A 20,569-nucleotide genomic window follows, 5' to 3' on the forward strand; every position below is an offset into this window, starting at 1 on the left:
TTGCGGTGGTGCAAGCTGTTAGTAAATCTGACCCTAAATTGTCTGTAGTTGTGTGTGTGGGATAGGCTCCAGCTTCCTACAGAGGATTTGAGAATGAATGTATAGTAATTATATTTTTTAACATATTCAAAATCATGAAATTTTTTTTATTTACTGTGTTAATTTAGATTTTGAATCCCAGGTTTTCAGTGTGGTCTCAAACTTTTGGACTAAAATTAAAAAATGTAACTCTTATAGTGACATATCCCCTCATTTTCTGCAAATTATATGGGTAGTGGTTGCTTACAAAACATTTGTCTGAATTCAAATGATTGAATAACCTACAGTAGATGTTGGATGAAGTGGTTTTCAAAGTGCAACTAATCTTAACCTAACTGTGATTTGCTAAACACTGTTCATTATCATGTTATATTATAGATTTCAATGGAGGAGATGGTGACAAAGAAGGAACAAATTGGGGAAGCATTGAGAACTACCCAGCTGATGCTAACCAAACACAGTGACAAGTATGTTATAATGTCGACAGGGGAAGAATTTGCATAGAATGAATTGTGGCTTGGTTATTTGAATGCACTTGATTGTGTTGTTTAACTTAATTTCTCATTTTTAAGTGATTTATGTGGTTTCACCAAAGGAATTTTTGTAAAATGTTTTCTTTTAATAGAATGACAGAAGAAGAAAAGCAAGAAGCAAAAGAGCAGCTAAGATCTCTTCAGCAGGCCTACACCGAGCTCTCTCAACAGTGTGCAGATGCAACTTCTTCAGCTGATCAGGTGAGATATTCTGCCACTGCCAACCAAATGGTGGTTATATATGGTAATTATGTGTGTGCAAAGTGTAAACTTTCTCTCCAACTGCATGACTAACATTGTTTTGACAGCTTGAAATATGTAGCATGGTAAGCCACTCTAACTTTTTAATGCCACCACTGCAAAGATGGCAAAAAATACTTTTTTTGTGTGTGTTTTAAAACTTCATGGTAAACTGAGTATGCTGTAAACATACATTGCATGTCAGCCAGTCTCAGTCTTTCTTCACAGCAGGACACTCTTTTCCATGTCTACATGAGGTTCACCACACTGCACATAATAACATAATGCTCTGCGTGTTTTCTCTAACTGTGTTGTTCTACAAAATACTGATAGTTCTGTTCACAGATGCATGTAAGCTTTTATTGCGTCCCATTTCTCTTGCTGATGACTTTTGCACATGAGCTATTACAATCCGTAGACTTGACTGATGGGTGAGTATGTATGATCCAATTTATAACTAATATCGTTATCCAAATTTCTAGTGATTATGTTTGAACATACATTCAGAAACATCTTGATTTCTTTTATCTCTTTCCAGGCACTGCAGGTCATCCAAGGGATTCTGGATGTTGAAAGTGGAGCTGTCATGTCTGTGTGTTGCTCGGTGAACAGTGGCCTCATTGACCACAACACAGGACTTGGTCTTCTAGAGGCTCAACTTATAAACACCGGACTCATTTGGCCTGAAAAGAACTTGTGCATGGACTTAGAGGACGCATTCAAGAACAAACTTGTGGATGACACAATGTTCAAGCAACTGCAAGACTTGAATGAAGCTATAAAATGTGTTCAGGATCCCCAGTTTGCTTTCCAACCATTGCCAGTTATAACAGCCCTGGAAAATGGGGCTATATCTGTGCAAACAGCTATAAAGATCATTGAAATCCAGCTAGCGACTGGAGGGTTAAGATACACTGGTGATATCCTACATCTGGAAAGGGCTTTTCAACTTGGCCTGATACCCCACTCACTCTTTATCCAGATGTTAGAGAGAAAGGACACTTGGAAGAACTTGATTGACCCCAACACTGCAGAAAAAGTCACACTTAGTCAGCTTTTGGAGAGGAGCCTGATCCACGAGCCGACAAGACTTCGCCTGCTTCCAGTGAAACGTGGAAAAGATGGAGCTATATCCCTGACATCTGGGAGAGAGATTAACGTTATGAAAGCTATGCACGAGGGTGCCATTGATAGAGAGACCATGCTTCGGTTGCTGAGCACCCAGTTGTTTGCAGGAGGCATAGCTGACCCTAAAACCGGCCAAAAGCTGACTGTTGAGGAAGCCTTATCTGAGGGTCTGATTGATCAGGCTACTGCGAGCGAGATATTGAGCCATCAGGCCCAAAATGGTGGCATTGTTAATCCTTGCAATGGGGTGAGACTTACAGTCGATGAGGCTGTTCAGTGTGACTTAATAAGCTCTAGCAGTGCATTGTTAGTTCTGGAGAGACAGAAAGCCTTCATGGGTCTCCTTTGGCCAAATGCTGGTGAAATCCTCTCTTTCTCCACCTCTCTTCAGCAAAATATAATCACAGACAAACTGGCGTCTGAACTGCTGCATAACCGGCAGAAGATAACAGCCTTGTACATACCTGAAACCTCTGAGGTAGTTGACGTTGACTCTGCAGTGGAGAATAACTTGATTGAGACATTTACAAAAGAGTTGTTGAAGACAATAGAAATCCCAGATGTTTTTCCTGATATAGATGAACTGAATAACAGGTTTTCATCATGGCTGGTAATGCGGGAGCTACAGATGGAAGGAACTTGTACATCCGGTGAAGAAATGAGTGACAAAAACAGCACAGATGCACCATCTCTCTCTGAGGTGAAACAGTTATTTATTTCCTACCTCATGATGAATAGCTATATGGATCCAAAGTCAGGCCAAAGGCTGTTGATCTTTGATTGCCAGTTAAATAAAATGGCTAAATTACTCTTTGAAACATCAGAATCAGAATGTGACATTTGTGGTCTTCATATGAATAATGTTTCAGAAGATTTGCATGAGTCTCCACTGAACAGCAGCATTCCTAATAGTGTTGACGATTGTCTGGATGCTGATTATGATGCTTTTGGAGAACTGCAAATATGTGAACCTTTGGAAAGCACAACAGAAGAAGAACATGAAGTAGTGAATGTGAAAGTATCACACAATTACCTAGAACCTACTCTACCCTTTGAATCTGATGTAAACACCTTAGCAACAGATCAGAAGTGTAATAATTACCCAGGCAGTAATGAACATGTGACTGCAATTGAAACTAACAAACTGCCTGAGGTTTCTACAAGTTCATACACAGACAAGTACCAAGCAGACAAAAGTGACATAGATTCCCATCAACCATCAAAAACAATGCAGTTACCACAAACAGCTTTCTCTATAGCAGCAACTGCCACAAGTTTGTGCTCGACCGTAGCGAATCCTGAATGTAGTGATGCCGTTAAAGACCAAGAAAAACTTTCGACAGCCTCACTGTCGTCCAGTGAAACAACCAACTATACAGATATGCCCTCCGAATTCCCACATGCAGAGGTAGTGTGGGATGACAAAGTTGAGAGAGATTATGCCATCCATCTTCTTATGGCACAAGTAGAGGAAGGTGGGATTTTAGATGTCACCTCAGGAAAACGGTATGACCTTGAAGCTGCTCTCGATAAAGGCCTTATTGATGAAGAGACTGTCTTAGAAGTACTTGCATTGCAGCTTGAAGAGGATGGTTTGAAGGATAACGAAAGTGCTACACTGTCAGTTCTGAACACTTCTGTCAATAAAGGCTGCATCTCAAGTAAGGTAGCACTACGGATCATGGAAAAGCAGAACCTTTTGGGCGGTTTCTATGATGCAGCTGTCGGAAAAACCATTAGCGTTTGTGATGCTTTAGAGACGGGTCTGATTACTGATGATATTAGCAGAAGTGTTCTCTGTTCAGAGGCAATCAAGAAGGCCATCATTGATCCAGAGACAAAGTGTGTGCTCAGTGTAAATGATGCCCACCGGTTGGGAATGTTGGATGATGAAGAGGCTGAGGGAATGCTACATTCACAGCAGGATGAAAGGGTAGACATTATGGCACTTGACTCAGCAAAAGGAGGTCAAATAACTTCAAGATCAGATGAAGCCACACAGGTATCTACAGACATATCAGATGTTGGCAGTAGTGAGGATCTTATGTTACCCAGCATTTGTGGCATTCCATCTAAAGTTATTTCTACAAAAGATAACGTGTATGATGATGTCTCAGAGACTCTTGGAATAGGGGAGGATTGTAATGTACAATGTGGTAATTTCAAGACTATGGATATGAAAAATGAGATAAACACTATAGATGAAAGAGAAGGTATTTTCACTTTGGAAGGAAATGAATCAAAAAGGCCAAATAACAATGTGAACACTTTTGTTGTTGATGTTTCTCGTGAAACTGGAATTCCTTCATCGTGTGTCGGGCAGGTGGCATATCTTGAGACTATAGCAAGTCAGGTTGTTAGCCCTGTACAGAGTGACTCTGGGATATCATGTTCATCACAAAGTGATGTCTGCACCGATGAAAGAAAATCAGAGAGTGTACTTAATCCTGAACAGGAATTCAACAGGTCCAAAGCAGAGTCTGCAATAACAAATGCATATTTCGACAAGGGGCTCTCTGAGAGCACTTCGCTTCCAATGGTAAAAGATGTTGCACAAGTTAGAACACTTGCAGAAGCACGGTCAGCCTTGTCTTCATGTGGAGCAAGTGTCCAGTCACCAATGGAAACTGCAACAGAAGTAAATTTAAGTACTGATTGTCACAACATATTAGCTCAAAATTTGCAGAATGAGAAAGAGGATATATCAATTCAGACCAATGCATCATATAAAGCTAAATACACCAATAATATAAATGAGAAACCAGATCATGAGCACTCTGATGAGGATCCAGGTGCATCTTGTACAGAGAACAGAGTAAATGAGTCAGTTAGTTATGAGGACATGTCAGAAATCTTCAGAAATGCACCAATAACAAAACCTGAGCCCAGAGGGGTCTGTACAGAAAGCACAATTGACTGTAAGGTAGAACAGAATGGTGACATTGAAAACTCTATAGGTTTCAAAGGATCCGAGAACACACTTCAACTCAACTTGAAGGATTTAGCTGGATCAACAGTAAATTCTAAGCCATTACCTCTTGAAATTGCTACTAACTCTAGTCAAAATGATTCAAGCGGAGCTATGCATAACATACAACACCCAAGTGAGCAAGGCAAGTTTTGTTATCAAGTAGCCTCAATGGCCACTGCAATAGCCAGATCGACTGAATCCAACTTTACAGGTGACAATGATGAACATGTAAAAGACTTGGTAGGAACTCTAAAGTCAACTTCAGGTCACTGTTCAGACGAGATGTTCACAGAATCCAATGAATTGCAGTCTGACCCCCAAATTCCAAGTCCTTCTGTCAGAGTCATGATTGATCAGAATAGCGAGAAAAAGGCGGACATCTTCAAACAGTCTCAGGGTAGAGATACAGTGGTTGCTGAAGCTGCACACCAAGACGACCTTCATTTACCTCAAATGGCAAGGTCCAAAGATGAAAGTGCTCCAAAATCAATGGGAAGCAATGATTTTTTAAATGAGTTAATCCAAACGAAGATGGATGGAACAAGTGTGGACGAGACTCAAAAACAAAAATGTCAAGCCATTGATGGCATTATTGAAATTATTCAGCACCACTCTGGATCTTTTCCAGCCAATTATCCCAGCTCAAATGAGATAATAAAGGATCCAGATATCCTCCTGGATTTGAAAAAACATGAAGGACTTGATCCAAGTGAAGCTCAGAATTGTCCATCCGATGAGAGTAATGATGGTTCAAAGCGTCAGACTGATATACTGGAGATGATTCAGGGGATCTCCACAAGTAGAGATCAAGGAATGCTCGAAGATGTGGGTGGAGAGCTTAACAGGGGAGACACTGTCCTGAGAGATGAAAGCATGGATGCTAAAAGCAAGATCTCAACCACAGATGATGCTGCTGCAGATGATGTCTTCCAGTCAACCAACTCTAACAACCAGATCTCTGTTGCAGATGATCCAAACATAAAGCAAACAGATGAAGACAAACCAAGAGTGAGTATTGCTACTACTCTCAGCTGAGTTAGACTCTGATTACCAAAGCATTATCAACTCTGCATCATCCAGATGCATGTTTTGGATCTTCAGATAGTGTTGTAAGTATAATTATGTACTTTTTACAGAGATGTTCCACCCAGAATTACTTGGAATGTGTTGGGAGACTTCAGGATCATTGCGATACTCTTGAAGATATAAGAAGCGACTTGCGGACCAATGGTCCGTTAGCAGAAGACATTGAGGGGTTGCATTGTCAGTTAGAGGCAGTTCAGGTTTGTCACATATAATATAAAGGCTCTTTCTTCACTTCACTGAAATTCTCTTGACCCCAAATATTCCTGCTTTTTGCTAATCTTTGACCAGTGCTTTCTGTCTGCACGATTATCTCTACTGTAGTCTGTTGCTTATTCCTTTTATTCTGTCACTGTTCTTTACAACTCCTTCCTTTTTCCCCTCAACAACTTCCACACACTCTGTTTCTAGTCTCTGGAAGCACAAATCGCTGCTCTCCCTGACATGTTAACAGCTGATTTGAGCATAGCAGAACAACTTCTGAATTCTTCCGATGAACTCATTCCCATGCAAATCCACCAAGATTTGGCTACGGTCTATGTAGATATACAGAATGCTTTCACAGATGTTTGCCACTTGTCAGCTGAGCGAAGTAATGCTATTCTACTAGCCATTGAAACAGTGAAGGTTAGTAAGGTTACGTGAGAAAAGAAAGAAAGAGTAAATGTAGAATAATGCAAATTATATTATCTCACACGTTTTCACATATGGGTTACAGATCGATTTGGAAACCTCATATCAGGATTTGCTAAGCTCTCTCGATAAGATCTCAGCTTGCATACAAGATGATTCTGAGATGGTGGCTAAGCTTGATATCATGGAGACTGATGACACAGAAAGAATTAAGATCAAGATTCAGCAAAATAAGGTAAGTTGTTTTTATACAGTGTGACATCATATCCTGCTATTCAGCTACCACATCATATGTCACCATCTGAGCAGTTTTACTTAATGTTCTTTATTGTTCCTGATTCAGGACATAGAGAAGGGCTTATCAGGAACCCGACAGCTCCTGGAAGATGCTGCTTTTGATATCCAAAACTTCATTTCTGAGCATGCTCAGTTCCTGAGTCCTGCTCACAGCAGACACCTTCTAAGGGCTCTCAGCACTACCCAGAGATCCATTAAAGAGCTCATGGACAGAGTGTTCACTCAGAGACAAACTCTGGAGGTCCACTTGGAGATCTGTGAGGATGAGACTCAGCAGCAGGTCTGAGAGAGATCACACTGACCGTTGACATTTACCTGATCACATGAAAATGCATGGAGATGCTTCTAAAAGTTGTTGCTTTGATGTGTGGTGTATTTTGATTGATTGATTGATTGATTGATTGATTGATTGATTGATTGATTGATTGATTGATTGATTGATTAATCCCCAGAGGGGAAATTCAGTTGTGATATGACACTTCATTTTGATATGAAGTGTCGGAAAACTCATTGCCCTATTAACCCATGGGACCCCAAAAAGTGGTTTGAGTGCAGTTTTCTTTCCTGCGTTGACATTTCTTTTTGAAATTGGTAGAAATAAAGAAAAAAAGATAGTGTTTTGTTTATGCCACAACTATTAACTATGATCTGCTACTTGTCATTGATATTGATAATAAATGTTCACATTCTAGAAACAATCATTATTTCATTGTTTTGGACCAAAATGCGGATATGCCATTTTAGATGAGTAATGAATATTTTTAGTTATTTTTGCTGTACTGTAAATTTACTATAAATTGTAGCCCTCTCCAAAAAAGTCATTGCGACAAAGAGTTTTATAATGATATTTTTAAGACCAAATTCATTATTCAGGAATGTATTGTGTGTGTGTGTGTGTGTGTGTGTGTGTGTGTGTGTGTTTTGCTGAGTTTAACCACAATTTCTGTTTTATTTACAACACAGAAAAGCCATGGCTTGATCACTGCCACCAACTTAACTTCTTCTGATCCTGTTTGCATTTTTCAGGCTTCCTGAACCTATTCAGCTCTTACTACCAAAGGACCTAAACTTTATTATATGTGGATATGCTTTCCGGCTGTAAAGGCAGCACTAACCTACAGTTCTTGACCATTGCCAAAATCTCTTTGAATGGCTGGCATGTTTACAGCATACTCAGTCACTGCTAATGGTTAAATGCTCAGTATTTGCTTTGATGCTGTGGTTTTTCTCAGTGGAAACGGTTTCTTTTCTAACTGAATGCTTATGTGGTAGGCCGCTGTAGAGAAGCAGAGGGAGTTTTCAGAAAAGCTGCAGGAGCTGTTTGATGATCTAACACAGACGGAAAACCGACTCATTGGCCACCAGCAGCAGGCTGCCAGTGCAAAGACTGTGGGAGACCTCCAGCAATACCAGCAAGAGCATCAGGTACAGCCTGGTGACACTTCCTATGACGCTTGTACATGTAACACATACATTTAAAGAAGTTATTGGAGATCTTTGTTAAAGTCGGCATGAAATGGAAGATGCGATAGTATTTCTTCCCAAATGTGATGTATATCCAAGTGAAACTTGGAAAAGTAGAGCGGGACTTGATTACGTCCTTCGGGAATTGATTGGATCATAGGAATTTGGGTGTTGCTAACTAAATGGAGGCTGATGAATCATACTCAATTTGTGGCGATTATTGATTTAAAGTGTGCTGTTACATTTATAAATGATCAGACCATATTTTTGTTTGGGAGATGAAAAAGAGGAGCAAAAAAAATCCATATACTTGCATTGATAAACAGCCCAACAACATCCTAGTAATACCCAGAACACCATAGCCACTGCCTAACAACCACACAAAACACAAAATACATGCATTACCAACTACCTCAAACAGCTCAATCACCTTCTAGCAATACCTAGCATACACTCAGTCAAGTTGGCTTCACAACTGCCTACCAATTAGCTTTCAATGACATAGAACGCAATAGGTTGTTTGCACATGAGGTCACAGCAGCAGCGCGAATTAGTCTGGAGGGCAGGGAGTGATTTTTCTATATAGGAATCTTATCAAAAACTCAAAATTCATATGTTTTGCGTCGTTTATGGTTGCTCAGATCGATAAAATCGAGAACCCAGAAGGTGTTTATATCGTTTACATAACTTATACCGTTTTTTATAACTTATATCGTTTTCACTTTGGTGTTTTCACTTCAGTTTTGTAGTATTCCGTTCACAATGTTGATCTGGTTACCATGAGAACAGTGTCACGCGCTGCTGCTTCAGCCATCGTATGGTAGAAAATGTCCAAATAAATAAATGTTTAACAAGCTGACATTAGTTGATTCAACAACAAAGACAAAACTTTCAAAAACACTCAGCTATGCGATTATTTTATTGAGTGAGAGGGAGTGGGTTAAATCAGTGACATTATTAGATTTGATATACGGCGTCTTCCCGTCAGCTCCTCAACTTTCCCTTAGTGTGTTTTTACATGTATAAATGGCAACAATTGTATTACACCGTCCAGTTTTTTCTTTGAACGATGATGTGAACTCCTGTTGCAATTCTCGATTCAGCATAAATGACCTACAATTTTGACATTTTTCACAATCGTGGCAGAAAATCAAAATTACTGCCCTAACTTCACTAGCAGAAAGGCAGCGCGATATAAACAAACCCAGATTAGACCTGAACCTGGCGTAACGGCAGCTTCACATTCTCTATATCTATCTCCTCGATGGCAGGAAAGTCTTTCAATTCAGTGGAAAAGTCGCTCATCTTCATAACATAAGGATCACGTCCAGCATATGTTGTGATTTTCTGTTTATACCTTTCTAAACCAGCACAGAAAGGACTTTTCTCCATCTCTTCCATTCTAATTTTCACTGCTTGCCCTCCACCGGTATTTCGCGCGTCACCAGAACCACGTGATTGCAAACAACCTATAGAAACCACCTAGCAACACTTTAGAAACCATCCTGAACATTTGAGCAGCTCTTGAGCAACGGTCTAACAACCAGTCAGAATACTTTAGCAGCTGCATATCAATGTCCTGACAAACATGCTGTTAATTGCCTATATTTAGAATAATGAACATTAATAATGAATATTAAATGTAACTGTTTATGTAACTGTTTCTTTTGCATAGGCTATTAGCCACTCATGTCTGCGTGTTACAATGATTTTACCATTATTGCATGCCTCGGAACACCCTTAACTCTTTTACCTGAGGTAAAATCACTGTAACACAGTGGCTTGTTGCAATTAATTATGTGTGTTATATTGTTTTTATCTGTTTAGATGGAAGCTGAATATTAAAGACTGTTTCTCTATACTGGTCTCACAGGCTCTACAGAAAGACCTGCAGGCTAATGCCAATGCCCTCAATGAAGTCATCAGCAGCACAAAGAAGTTTCTGGAGGAGAATCGCAGTAAACTCACACCAGAGCAGATATCGGCTCTTGAGAACAAACTGGAAGAACTGAAGAGCAAAGCGAATATGCTAAACCAGATGGCAGAAGAGTCAAGGAAGGATCTGGAGAAGGTTTTGACAAGTGCTATCAAGCAGGAGACTGAGAAGGTTAGGGGGATAAAAACTCTTTTTCTACCACTATTCAAGTGGTCGTTAAAAAAAGAAATTTAGTGACTTTAGTGCAGTTTGTACTGGCTCTCAAAAGTATCTTTGGATTTCTGTGATCATTTTCAGTAAATCGTAGTTATTTTTTACAATACAGGTAGCAGCTGTTGAACAACTTGAGGAGAGCAAAACCAAAATTGAGGGTCTTCTAGACTGGATCTCCAACATTGGGAAAGAGAAAGAAATGGGTGGCATACAAAAGGACCAGACAGGTAAACAGAATGGAAACATGCCGGAGGATACATCAATGAAGAGAATAATTGGAGAGGGAGATGATCCTAATGGAAATGCATTAGATGCTACGGACAACACAAGTGTCCTTACTGGCAAAAAACAAGACGGTAAAGCCCTGGACCTGGACCAGCAGTATGATAGAGTTCAAGTAAGTACTGCAGTATTTATTTACAGTAGCTCTTTGGAAGACTTTTCATACCCTTGTGAAACAGAAGTACACTTCAGCATACAAAAGTGTAATTATTACAGAAAAAAATGATATAATTTAAAACAGTGGTGCAATTCAGTGTTAATGTATTTGGTGTTGGCTGACTAGATCTGTTACGCTGCTGCTGTTGATTATTGTTGCTGCAGAGCAAGTATGGACTTTGCTGTGAGCATGTAAGATGTTGCTGTTTCATAAATAGACGCACATAAATCCCGTAGCAGATCTAGGCAGGTGGAGCTGGGGAGGTGGAGGGGTTCAGAGGAACTCTCTATATCGCACTGCAGGGCTAACCTACAGCAAGCACTGAACCAGACTATTTAATTGAGTAAGCTATTTCATTGGCTGCGGGATCAGCAGAGACCATGCAGTAAATTGTATGTAAAGGACCTATTCGTCTGAGCCCTCTAGAGTTTCATCACTGAACTATATATATTAAAAACCAGATTTAATGGCAATTAAATGCATTGACTTACTAAGCCCTCCATTCTCCATCTCCACAGGCTCACCACAAGGAGATCTTGTCCCAACAGCAGGATTTGATCATCGCCACACAGTCAGCGCAGGCGTTACTCGACAAACAGGCTCAAGTCCTGTCACCTGCTGAAAAAGACAAGTTACAGAGGGACATTAAAGAGCTGAAGGGTCGCTACGAGGCCTCTCTCACACAGGCCGAGCAGCAGATGAAGCAAGTCCAGACTGTTCAGGAGGAACTTAAGAAGTTTAAGGGTGACTGTGAGGAGTTTGAGACGTGGCTACAGCAGGCCCACGGCCAGGTGGAGGAGCTGGGGACGCCCGCTGCCGGTCTGGACGCTCTGAGTAATAATCTACAGAGACAGAAGAGCTTCTCTGAAGACGTCATCTCTCATAAAGGAGACCTGCGCTTCATTACCATCTCGGGTCAGAAGGTGCTGGACGCAGCAAAGGCCTGCGATCGTAGTGAATCTGGGGGAACGGACGGCCTGTTGGTGGTTGATATGTCCGGGACTTGTGCTGCAGTCAAAGAAAAGCTGGATTCTGCTGCCGCTCGCTACAAAGCCTTGCACACCCAGGTAATGCTCTTTTTGATCTCTATGGTAGAATCCTGTAAAGAATATGTCCTGAAAATCAAACAAATTTTACAGAAATTACATTTAGCCTAAAAAATACTATTTTTAAGGAACATTGCTTAAAATTGCATTTTCCACACACATTTAGTTAGTTTTGCTGTATGGGAAATGAATGAACCACTTTATAATTACAACCAATAGATGGCAGCATTTGTCTCTAAATGGTTCCAATTCAGCAAACAATCAACAATATCCAGCAGGTCTGTTCTGACATTACGTTATTAAATCCTCCAATCTTTTTACTATAAATAAAAAATGACATTAAATGTTTGAGATGATGAACAGGACAAATAAACTGTAACAAACAAACAAACAAACATCTCATTTGTTTCAGAGTAATCAGCTTGGAAACAATCTCAAAGACGTGGTGGACAAGTACAAGAAGTATGAAGATGCCAGTGGTGCTCTGGTGAAGTGGCTCAGTAATTCAGAGGAAGAGTCCCGAAGGCAGCAGTCGGAGCCCATTGCTGGAGATCCACAAACCTTACAGAGACAGCTGGAGGAGACCAAGGCATGAACACAATCTACTTTCATTATTTCACTTCACAGAATTATAGTGGCACTGTGTCAGGCTTTTCATATTGTGCTGAACCCCGAGTTATCATCGCTCTAAAGCCCTCTTTTAACCGGATTAGCAACGCTTTTGTGCTGTTATCCCCGCATTGCAGTGCCAATGATGAGGTGTTAGAATGTTATGGCTTGGTGCTCAGCACATGCTTTGGACAGTCACGGAAACACTGCACATTGTATATAAACAGTTGTTTCAGCATTTGAATGGAAAAATGTCAAATGGTGACAGAAAACACATCATTTGGAGTGAAGAATATACAGTTTCATTCTTACCTTTATAGTCTGAAAAGACAATTCAGTATAAACTTGATAGTCCGCAATATATAATATGAAGGTGCATAGTGCTGGAGCCTTTATGAAAACAGGTCTCGTACGGCGTTCGTCCAATCAATGACACTGACACCGCAAATAAGAACATTAACACAGGGTTTAGGAGTACAGTGTGAAATGGCAGCATATGAACACCCGGGATTAATTGTTAACCACGGGACATTATGAGCAATGTGAAGCGCAAAGCAACATAAGCCAGCATTCTGTGTATATATATCTTTATACAGTACAGTCCAAAAGTTTGGAACCACTAAGATTTTTAATGTTTTTAAAAGAAGGTTCGTCTGCTCACCAAGGCTACATTTATTTAATTAAAAATACAGTAAAAAACAGTAATATTGTGAAATATTATTACAATTTAAAATAACTGTTTTCTATTTGAATATATTTCACAAAGTAATTTATTCCTGTGATGCAAAGCTGAATTTTCAGCATCGTTACTCCAGTCTTCAGTGTCACATGATCCTTCAGAAATCATTCTAATATGCTGATCTGCTGCTCAAGAAACATTTAATTTGTACAATTGTACAAAATATTTGTGTACAATATTTTTTTCAGGATTATTTGATGAATAGAAAGTTCAAAAGAACAGTGTTTATCTGAAATCTAATCTTTTGTAACATTATAAATGTCTTTAATGCCACTTTTGATTGATTTAATGCATCCTTGCTGAATAAAAGTATTCATTTCTTTAATTTCTTTTCAAAAAAATAAAAATAAAAATTCTTACTGACCCCAAACTTTTGAACGGTAGTGTATAATGCTACAGAAGCTTTGTATTTCAGATAAATGCTGTTCTTTTGAACTTTCTATTCATCAAGGAATCCTGAAAAAAAAAGTACACAACTGTTTTCAACATTGAAAATAATCATAAATGTTTCTTGAGCAGCAGATCAGCATATTAGAATGATTTCTGAAGGATCATGTGACACTGAAGACTGGAGTAACGATGCTGAAAATTCAGCTTTGCCATCACAGGAATAAATTACTTTGTGAAATATATTCAAATAGAAAACAGTTATTTTAAATTGTAATACTATTCTTTCTATGGGGAGTATTGAAATTAGTGATTTGCTTCTAGACAAACTGAACAAAATCATGATACACAGTCGTTTCACTTTTTTCTGTGTATTTATAGCACTGAAGACTTGCCATGACACAAATAACTTGCTAGTTGTTCTTGCAAACATGGATAGAGAAGCAGACAATGCTAATCATACTTAAATAAATTACATCTCCCATGATGCACTCAGACCACATTCAGCTGAGATCAGCAGCGAGATCAGATACACAGAGAGAAAATGTATTCATGTTCCATTACTGTTCTCTAGGGATGTGCAGTACGACTGTCTTCTGACCTTGAATGTATATGTCCTTGTGCTAAAGGACCTTTTTTCATGTCACTGTCTCATATGACTTACTGAGATGAATATAGAGCACACACCACTGATGCTGTGCTTTTCAGTCTATTGACTGCACTCGTATTAGTAGATTGTAATAAGCATTGGTCTGTTCCAGAGTCTTCAAGGGCAAACAACGTCCCGTCAGGCTGCGGTGGATGCGCTGAGAAAAACAGCTGATGCCTTGATCAGCGCAGAGGGAGACCTGCTGTCCAATCCAGAGGAGATTCAGGAGACAGTGGGTGAGTCAACCAGTCACGCAAAAACATGTCTGGGCTTTCACACCAGAAGCGTATGGTAAAAAAACAAAAAAAAAAAGAAAATAAGGCCTATTTTAGCATCATGAAGAATTTTCATGACAATAAAGCACAATCTCCACACAAAAATTCATTACTGTAATATCAAAGTATATTTTATTCATTAATAATTTCTTTATTCAGTATTTTTTAAAATCAGCATAAAATAGCAGTATAACATACTACAATAATACTGGTAGCACTCTACCACTGTAAAATAAAGTGCAACTGTGATAATTAAACCAGTTTAAATTATGTATGATTAAATCATAAGTTTAGAAGCTAAAACGTCTGTCTACATTAACCTGTTAGCCTGAACCCCCGCTTTTGAAAAAATCCCAAAAAATGGCATAACCAAACCAAAACAGATACAGTTCATGAAGCCTTTGCACTAAAAACATAAGAATGATCTAATTTGAAAATAGACACTTTGCAGTTTACTGTAAAGTCAAAATTAATTATTGTCATAATGAAAAAAAAGTTATAAATAGCTTCAAAATTTTGAAAAGTTTTTAGAAATTTATTTTTATGAAGTATCTTTATGAAAATTGAAGTTGGCCTTGTTGCAACCTAAAAATGCACTGCAGCTAAAGCCATATGACTGACCATGTTATATTTCATGTATATATCATGTCATGCTATTTTATTTTGAGAAGACTCTAAAATGCTAAGTGATGCTTATTGCCATCTTCTGAGCATCCATTCAGTGTCTCTATTGTTTTGTGGTGCAAACTGCCCCATTCAGTTCTGTCTCCCCTGCACACATTCACACCTCTCCGGCCTGGTTATGGCCCTAATTATACTTTTCTTATGTCTTTATTATAATTACTGACGACTTTCTATTCACACAGTTTTAATCCCTCATTTCTTTGATCAAACTTCTCACTGCACCTTCATTGAAATTTCAAATGCCCTTCTTGAAAAAAAATTACATTTCAGTGATCCTTACTATTCAAAATCATTTATAAAAATAACATATTTGCTCAGCTAAGTGGCAGGTGCATCTTAGGGTTAGCTGGCATGTTAGCTTAGCACACCATCAATGCACGACAATTTATGAGATTAAAACCACGTTTTTTCTCCAAGCTTACTTTATATCACAAGTCGAATGTTTTAAAATATGCCTCTATTTGTAGATGACATCGTAGAGAGATACGACAACCTGTCGAAGTCAGTGAGCGACCGCAATGAGAAGCTGCAGGTGACTCTGACGCGCTCTCTGAGCGTCCAGGACGGGCTGGATGAAATGATGACCTGGATGGAGAAGGTGGAGAAGAGCGTGAAGGACACGACACAAGTGCCGCTGGACTCCAACTCCATCACAGATGCGCTTAGCAAGGAGGCAGTATGTGACCTTTGACCTTTCATTCACAGACACTCTATACTTTACAAAACTAACATTGCAAAAGCATAACAGACAGAACTCATGCACTCTTAAACGGATAGTTCCCCCAAAAATTCTATCATCATTTGCACCATGTTATGCTTTTGCTTCTTCTGTAGAACATAAGATATCATGCAGAATGTTGGGAACCAAGCAGTTTCGGTGCCCATTGACTTCCATTGTATCGATTTAAAGGGATAGTTTACCCAAAAATGAAAATTTTGACATTCACCTTTATTTTGTTCCAAACTTGTATGAGTTTCTTTCTTCTGTTAAAAAAAGATATAACTAAATTTGCCATTTTAGTTAGTATTATTTTTTAATAATTTAATTATTTCTTCAGTTCCATTTGGTGGCAAACTTACACACCTTTTATCTTAACTTAGTAAACACAATAATAAAATGAACCCATTAAAACTTTGTTCAAAAATGTTTATTTCAGGCTCTGGAGCAGGACATGTCCAGCAGGCAGAGCAGCATCTCAGCCATGAAGGCAAAGGTGAAGAAGTTTGCGGAGAACGCTGACCCGGCAGCTGCCGCACTGCTCCAGACCAAGATGGAGGGCTTGTCCCAGCGCTTTACTGACGCCTCTGAGCAGCACAAGCAGAAGATGGCTCGGATGGAGGAGCTCAGAGACAAGGTGGAGCAGTTTGAAAAGACATCTGAGAAGGTGCAGCAGTTTGTGCTGAAGAGCTCACAGGCTCTGTCAGAGACAGACGGGCCAGGAAAGAACGTCGCTGAACTCTCACAGCTCGTCCAGGTATGCTGAACCTGACTCTGTTCCTAAAGCCAGTGAACTACCTATCTGGAGTTTTATGCCTTTGGTTCATTTCTATTAGCTTTGAGGTCAAAATCTATACTGGCTGCCCTCTGTGTCCTCCTAAAAGTTGACAAAATTGGCCTATAGTGGATATAAAAGTCAACATCATTATAACTAAAAGTTTGCTAAGAAGTATTTCCTACTAAAGCAATGTGGTATCTGACTGATAAATGCTTTAGACATATTTTTCAGTGTTAGTTCATGTTGACTAATGCAATGTTAACAAATGGAACTTTATTGTAAAGTGTTACTGATATGAACATACAAAAGTACAGGCTTTCTCCTCTAAAGATATTGATAACTTGTTTTGCACTCAGAGATCAATACATATTTTTGTCCAATGATATAAATCATGGTTCATGGCTGTAAATTAATGAAAGGATATTGATTTTTTTTTTTAATGGATAGAAAGTGAGGCAGCTGTCTACAGTTTGGAGCAGAGACAGTCTGACTGTTTATGTCCTTTAATCTGTTTATGTTTCACACCTTGAAGTTCTAATAAAGTCTTTATTTGTAGGACACAAATGCAGAGTTATCTGAGCACGCAAAGGACATGGAAACCCTACGGAAACTTTCCGAGGAACTCAGCGGGTTTGGTCCTGAAGGAAGCGCAGCTCTTCTTCAAAACAAGATGCAGAACATCTCAGACAGCTTTAATGCTTTCAAAGAGACAGTTACAGAGAAGTAAGTGATTAAGTAAGGCACTTAAAAACAATACTTGTACAGAAATGTTAAATGTTAATACAGATTACACCTCAAATGATAATATGGTCTTATTCCAAAGTGTCTCATTCATTTTTATGCTTCTCTTGGCTTTGACATACACTAGCAAGATTTTTTAATGTTTTTGCAAGAAGTCTCTTCTGCTCACCAGGGCTGCATTTCTTTGATCAAAAATAGAGTAAAAATTATGAAATATTATTACAATTTAAAATAACTATTTCTATGTGAATATATTGTAAACTAATTTATTCCAGTGATCAAAGCTGAATTTTCAGCATCATTACTCCAGGCTTCAGTGTCACATGATCCTTCAGAAATCATTCTAATATGATGATTTGCTGCTAAAGCAACATTTCTGATTATTATCAATGTTGAAAACTATTAATTTAATTGTATAAAGTGAGGGTTTTGATTAGCTAGGACTGTTATAGAAACCATGTGCTGTAATAAAACAGTATTACAATACATATTAGTTTTGCTTTTTGCCAGATGTCAAGCTCTTTAATAAAGCTCTGTATGCATATGTGTCCTGTGTATTGCAGGAAGCAGGAGGTTTCATCTTGCCAGAAGCAGCTGCAGGAGTTCAAAGCAGCCGCAGGGGTGTTAATGAAATGGCTGGAGGAGACAAAAGAGCAAGTGCCAGTGCTTCAGCCCCACTGCAGTGAACAGGGCCTGGGAAAAGACCTGCAGAAGGTCAATGTGAGTGATGGATTTAACTTTTCACCTCTAATTTGCTGTCACAAAACTTTCAGGATAGAACGATGCTGTAAATTTACAGAAAGGAACTAGAAGAAGAAGCGCATCTCACTGGGAATGAGTCTTCGTACTCAGATTCTTCTGAACTACTCCAAATCTATTTGCCAATTTTTTTATCATGTCCTGGAATGAACGGTCGGTTACATTTTATTTTGATGGTCCACCTTAGGCATTCTACTAACTATAAGTAACTTGTCAACTACATGTCAGCTAACTCTCATTAGAGTATTAGTAAACTGTTAGGTTAGGGTTCGGGTTAGTAGAATAGGTTAACATGTAGTTGTAAAGTTACTTAAGTCAAATTCTGTTGGGACTCAGAATAAAGTTAGCAGATATTAAGCAGAATGTCTACTAAACTCTGCTTGTTGACATGTAGTTGCAAAATTACTCATAGTTAATAGAATGACTAAAGTGGACCATCAAAATAAAGTGTAACCTAAAGGTGTAATGGATTTTGGTATAATGTGAGCTGGTGTATATATATATATATATATATATATATATATTTTTTATTTATTTATTTATTTATTTTTTCTTCATTTTTGGACAGGTTGAGTAATCAGTGGACTTGCTAAAACAGTTATTATCAGTCCATTATTGTGATATTTTGCAGTCAATTATTGTGATATATTGTATATATTTTATTATATATTTTTTGTTTCTAAATTACATCCTTTAGGGGTTACATCTGATGTTCAAACCATTTCCATTATAACCAAATTTTTTTTCCCCCAATTGTTTTGTAAAACAGTGGTAACAACAGCAGTGATTAGTATTATAAAAAATAGAAGTTTAAGCAAAAAACAATCATTCTACCAAATATTATCTCACTGAACAGTGACAACATAAATAAATAAAGATTTTTAAATCTATTTCCACCCTTTTAACCGTCATGCAGTGTTCGATTTAATTAGATTCAATACAATTTCCCAAAAAATCACACAATGAAAAAAAAAAAAAAGAAACATACAATCATGTACAAGTAATCAACTTTTGATATCAATACTTTTCACACATTACAAGGAATAAATATCTGAATTTATGATTTATAGCAATGCTCCTCCCTGCACCCATGGGACACTTGCCATTACACATTTATAACAATAATATTTTAGTCTAAACCTAAAGTAATCTTGACAAACTATATATCAAAGCTTTCAGACTCTAGTTTTCATATTTGGTGACTGATTTTCAAAAGAAATGACAGAGCAATAGATAAATAACGATAGATTCTTCATTTGTGATGTGGTGCCAAACTATAAAACAAGCTCTGCTTCTTTTCATATGTGTTTTATGTGTTTTATGGATTGAATTCAAACCATATATTAACATTACTGCCCAAACTACTTGTGAATAGGAAGTCTACTTCATAAATATTTTGAAAAGTTTTGAAATATATGGATCAGGGGCCATATTCACAAAACATTTTATCTTACCACTAAGAGTTCTCCTAAATAGCAGTAAAAGTTCTTAGCTAAGAGTTTTCTCTTAAAACCTATTCACAAAGCTGCTGAGACCAACTTTTACTAAGGAATAGAGGGAAGTCTTAAGCTAAGAGTAAGGGCGGGGTTGACCTCGTTGATATGGAGTAAACACACAGTGATTGGCTGATGGGGGAGGAGTCTCTGTCAGCGATTTAATCATAGAAATATTGTAGAATGAGCTATCATGTTTCTATATTAAAATAAAGGTTTTAAAATAAAAATGTTGCCATATTCAATTAAAAGTTTTAAAATGTAGGCTAAGTGTCACTAATTAAACTAGTACATGTTCTGTTTGATCATTTGTAAGTGTGAACTAATTAAAACAACTTCCACAGGCAATCAGGCATTATTTATTTATTTATTTATTAAAGATTTATTTTTGGCGTTTTATCATAGATTCAAATCTATATGTAATATGTATTGCATTTATGAAGAAAAGGTTCAGCACCCAAGGCTCTATCGCTATTGCCTCAATGGTGTTCAGTGTCTTTGGTTGGATTAGGACTGTTTGTGATTTGCTCTTAGTGACTTAGGAGTCCTCTTGACTACTCCTAACGTTTCACAGACTTAGGAGCTAGTTTTAGCACTAAAATGCTTTGTGAAATATAAAATTAGGACTGACACTCCCATTATTTTTAAGAGTTTCTCCTAAATCGACAAGTTAGGAGCTACTTTTAGTCTTAAGATGTTTTGTGAATATGACCCC

General features: G+C 38.2%; 1 protein-coding gene across 12 annotated transcripts in view; it reads left to right on the plus strand.

Moving 5' to 3' along the window:
• Positions 1-20,569, plus strand: part of dst (dystonin) — a 215,873-nt gene that overhangs the window by 125,885 nt on the left and 69,419 nt on the right. For all 12 annotated transcript variants that reach the window (XM_048205886.1, XM_048205887.1, XM_048205888.1 and 9 more), the window contains 17 exons: positions 418-506; positions 665-773; positions 1,351-5,919; positions 6,048-6,194; positions 6,406-6,621; positions 6,713-6,862; positions 6,971-7,204; positions 8,197-8,349; positions 10,262-10,495; positions 10,650-10,934; positions 11,495-12,043; positions 12,435-12,611; positions 14,519-14,642; positions 15,833-16,041; positions 16,523-16,840; positions 17,418-17,584; positions 18,166-18,322. In XM_048205886.1, coding sequence (XP_048061843.1) covers positions 418-506; positions 665-773; positions 1,351-5,919; positions 6,048-6,194; positions 6,406-6,621; positions 6,713-6,862; positions 6,971-7,204; positions 8,197-8,349; positions 10,262-10,495; positions 10,650-10,934; positions 11,495-12,043; positions 12,435-12,611; positions 14,519-14,642; positions 15,833-16,041; positions 16,523-16,840; positions 17,418-17,584; positions 18,166-18,322 — 7,887 coding nt within the window. The remainder of the gene's footprint in view (positions 1-417; positions 507-664; positions 774-1,350; positions 5,920-6,047; positions 6,195-6,405; positions 6,622-6,712; positions 6,863-6,970; positions 7,205-8,196; positions 8,350-10,261; positions 10,496-10,649; positions 10,935-11,494; positions 12,044-12,434; positions 12,612-14,518; positions 14,643-15,832; positions 16,042-16,522; positions 16,841-17,417; positions 17,585-18,165; positions 18,323-20,569) is intronic.

The sequence above is a fragment of the Megalobrama amblycephala genome, linkage group LG10, assembly GCF_018812025.1.
Source record: "Megalobrama amblycephala isolate DHTTF-2021 linkage group LG10, ASM1881202v1, whole genome shotgun sequence".
Classification (NCBI taxonomy): Eukaryota; Metazoa; Chordata; class Actinopteri; order Cypriniformes; family Xenocyprididae; genus Megalobrama; species Megalobrama amblycephala.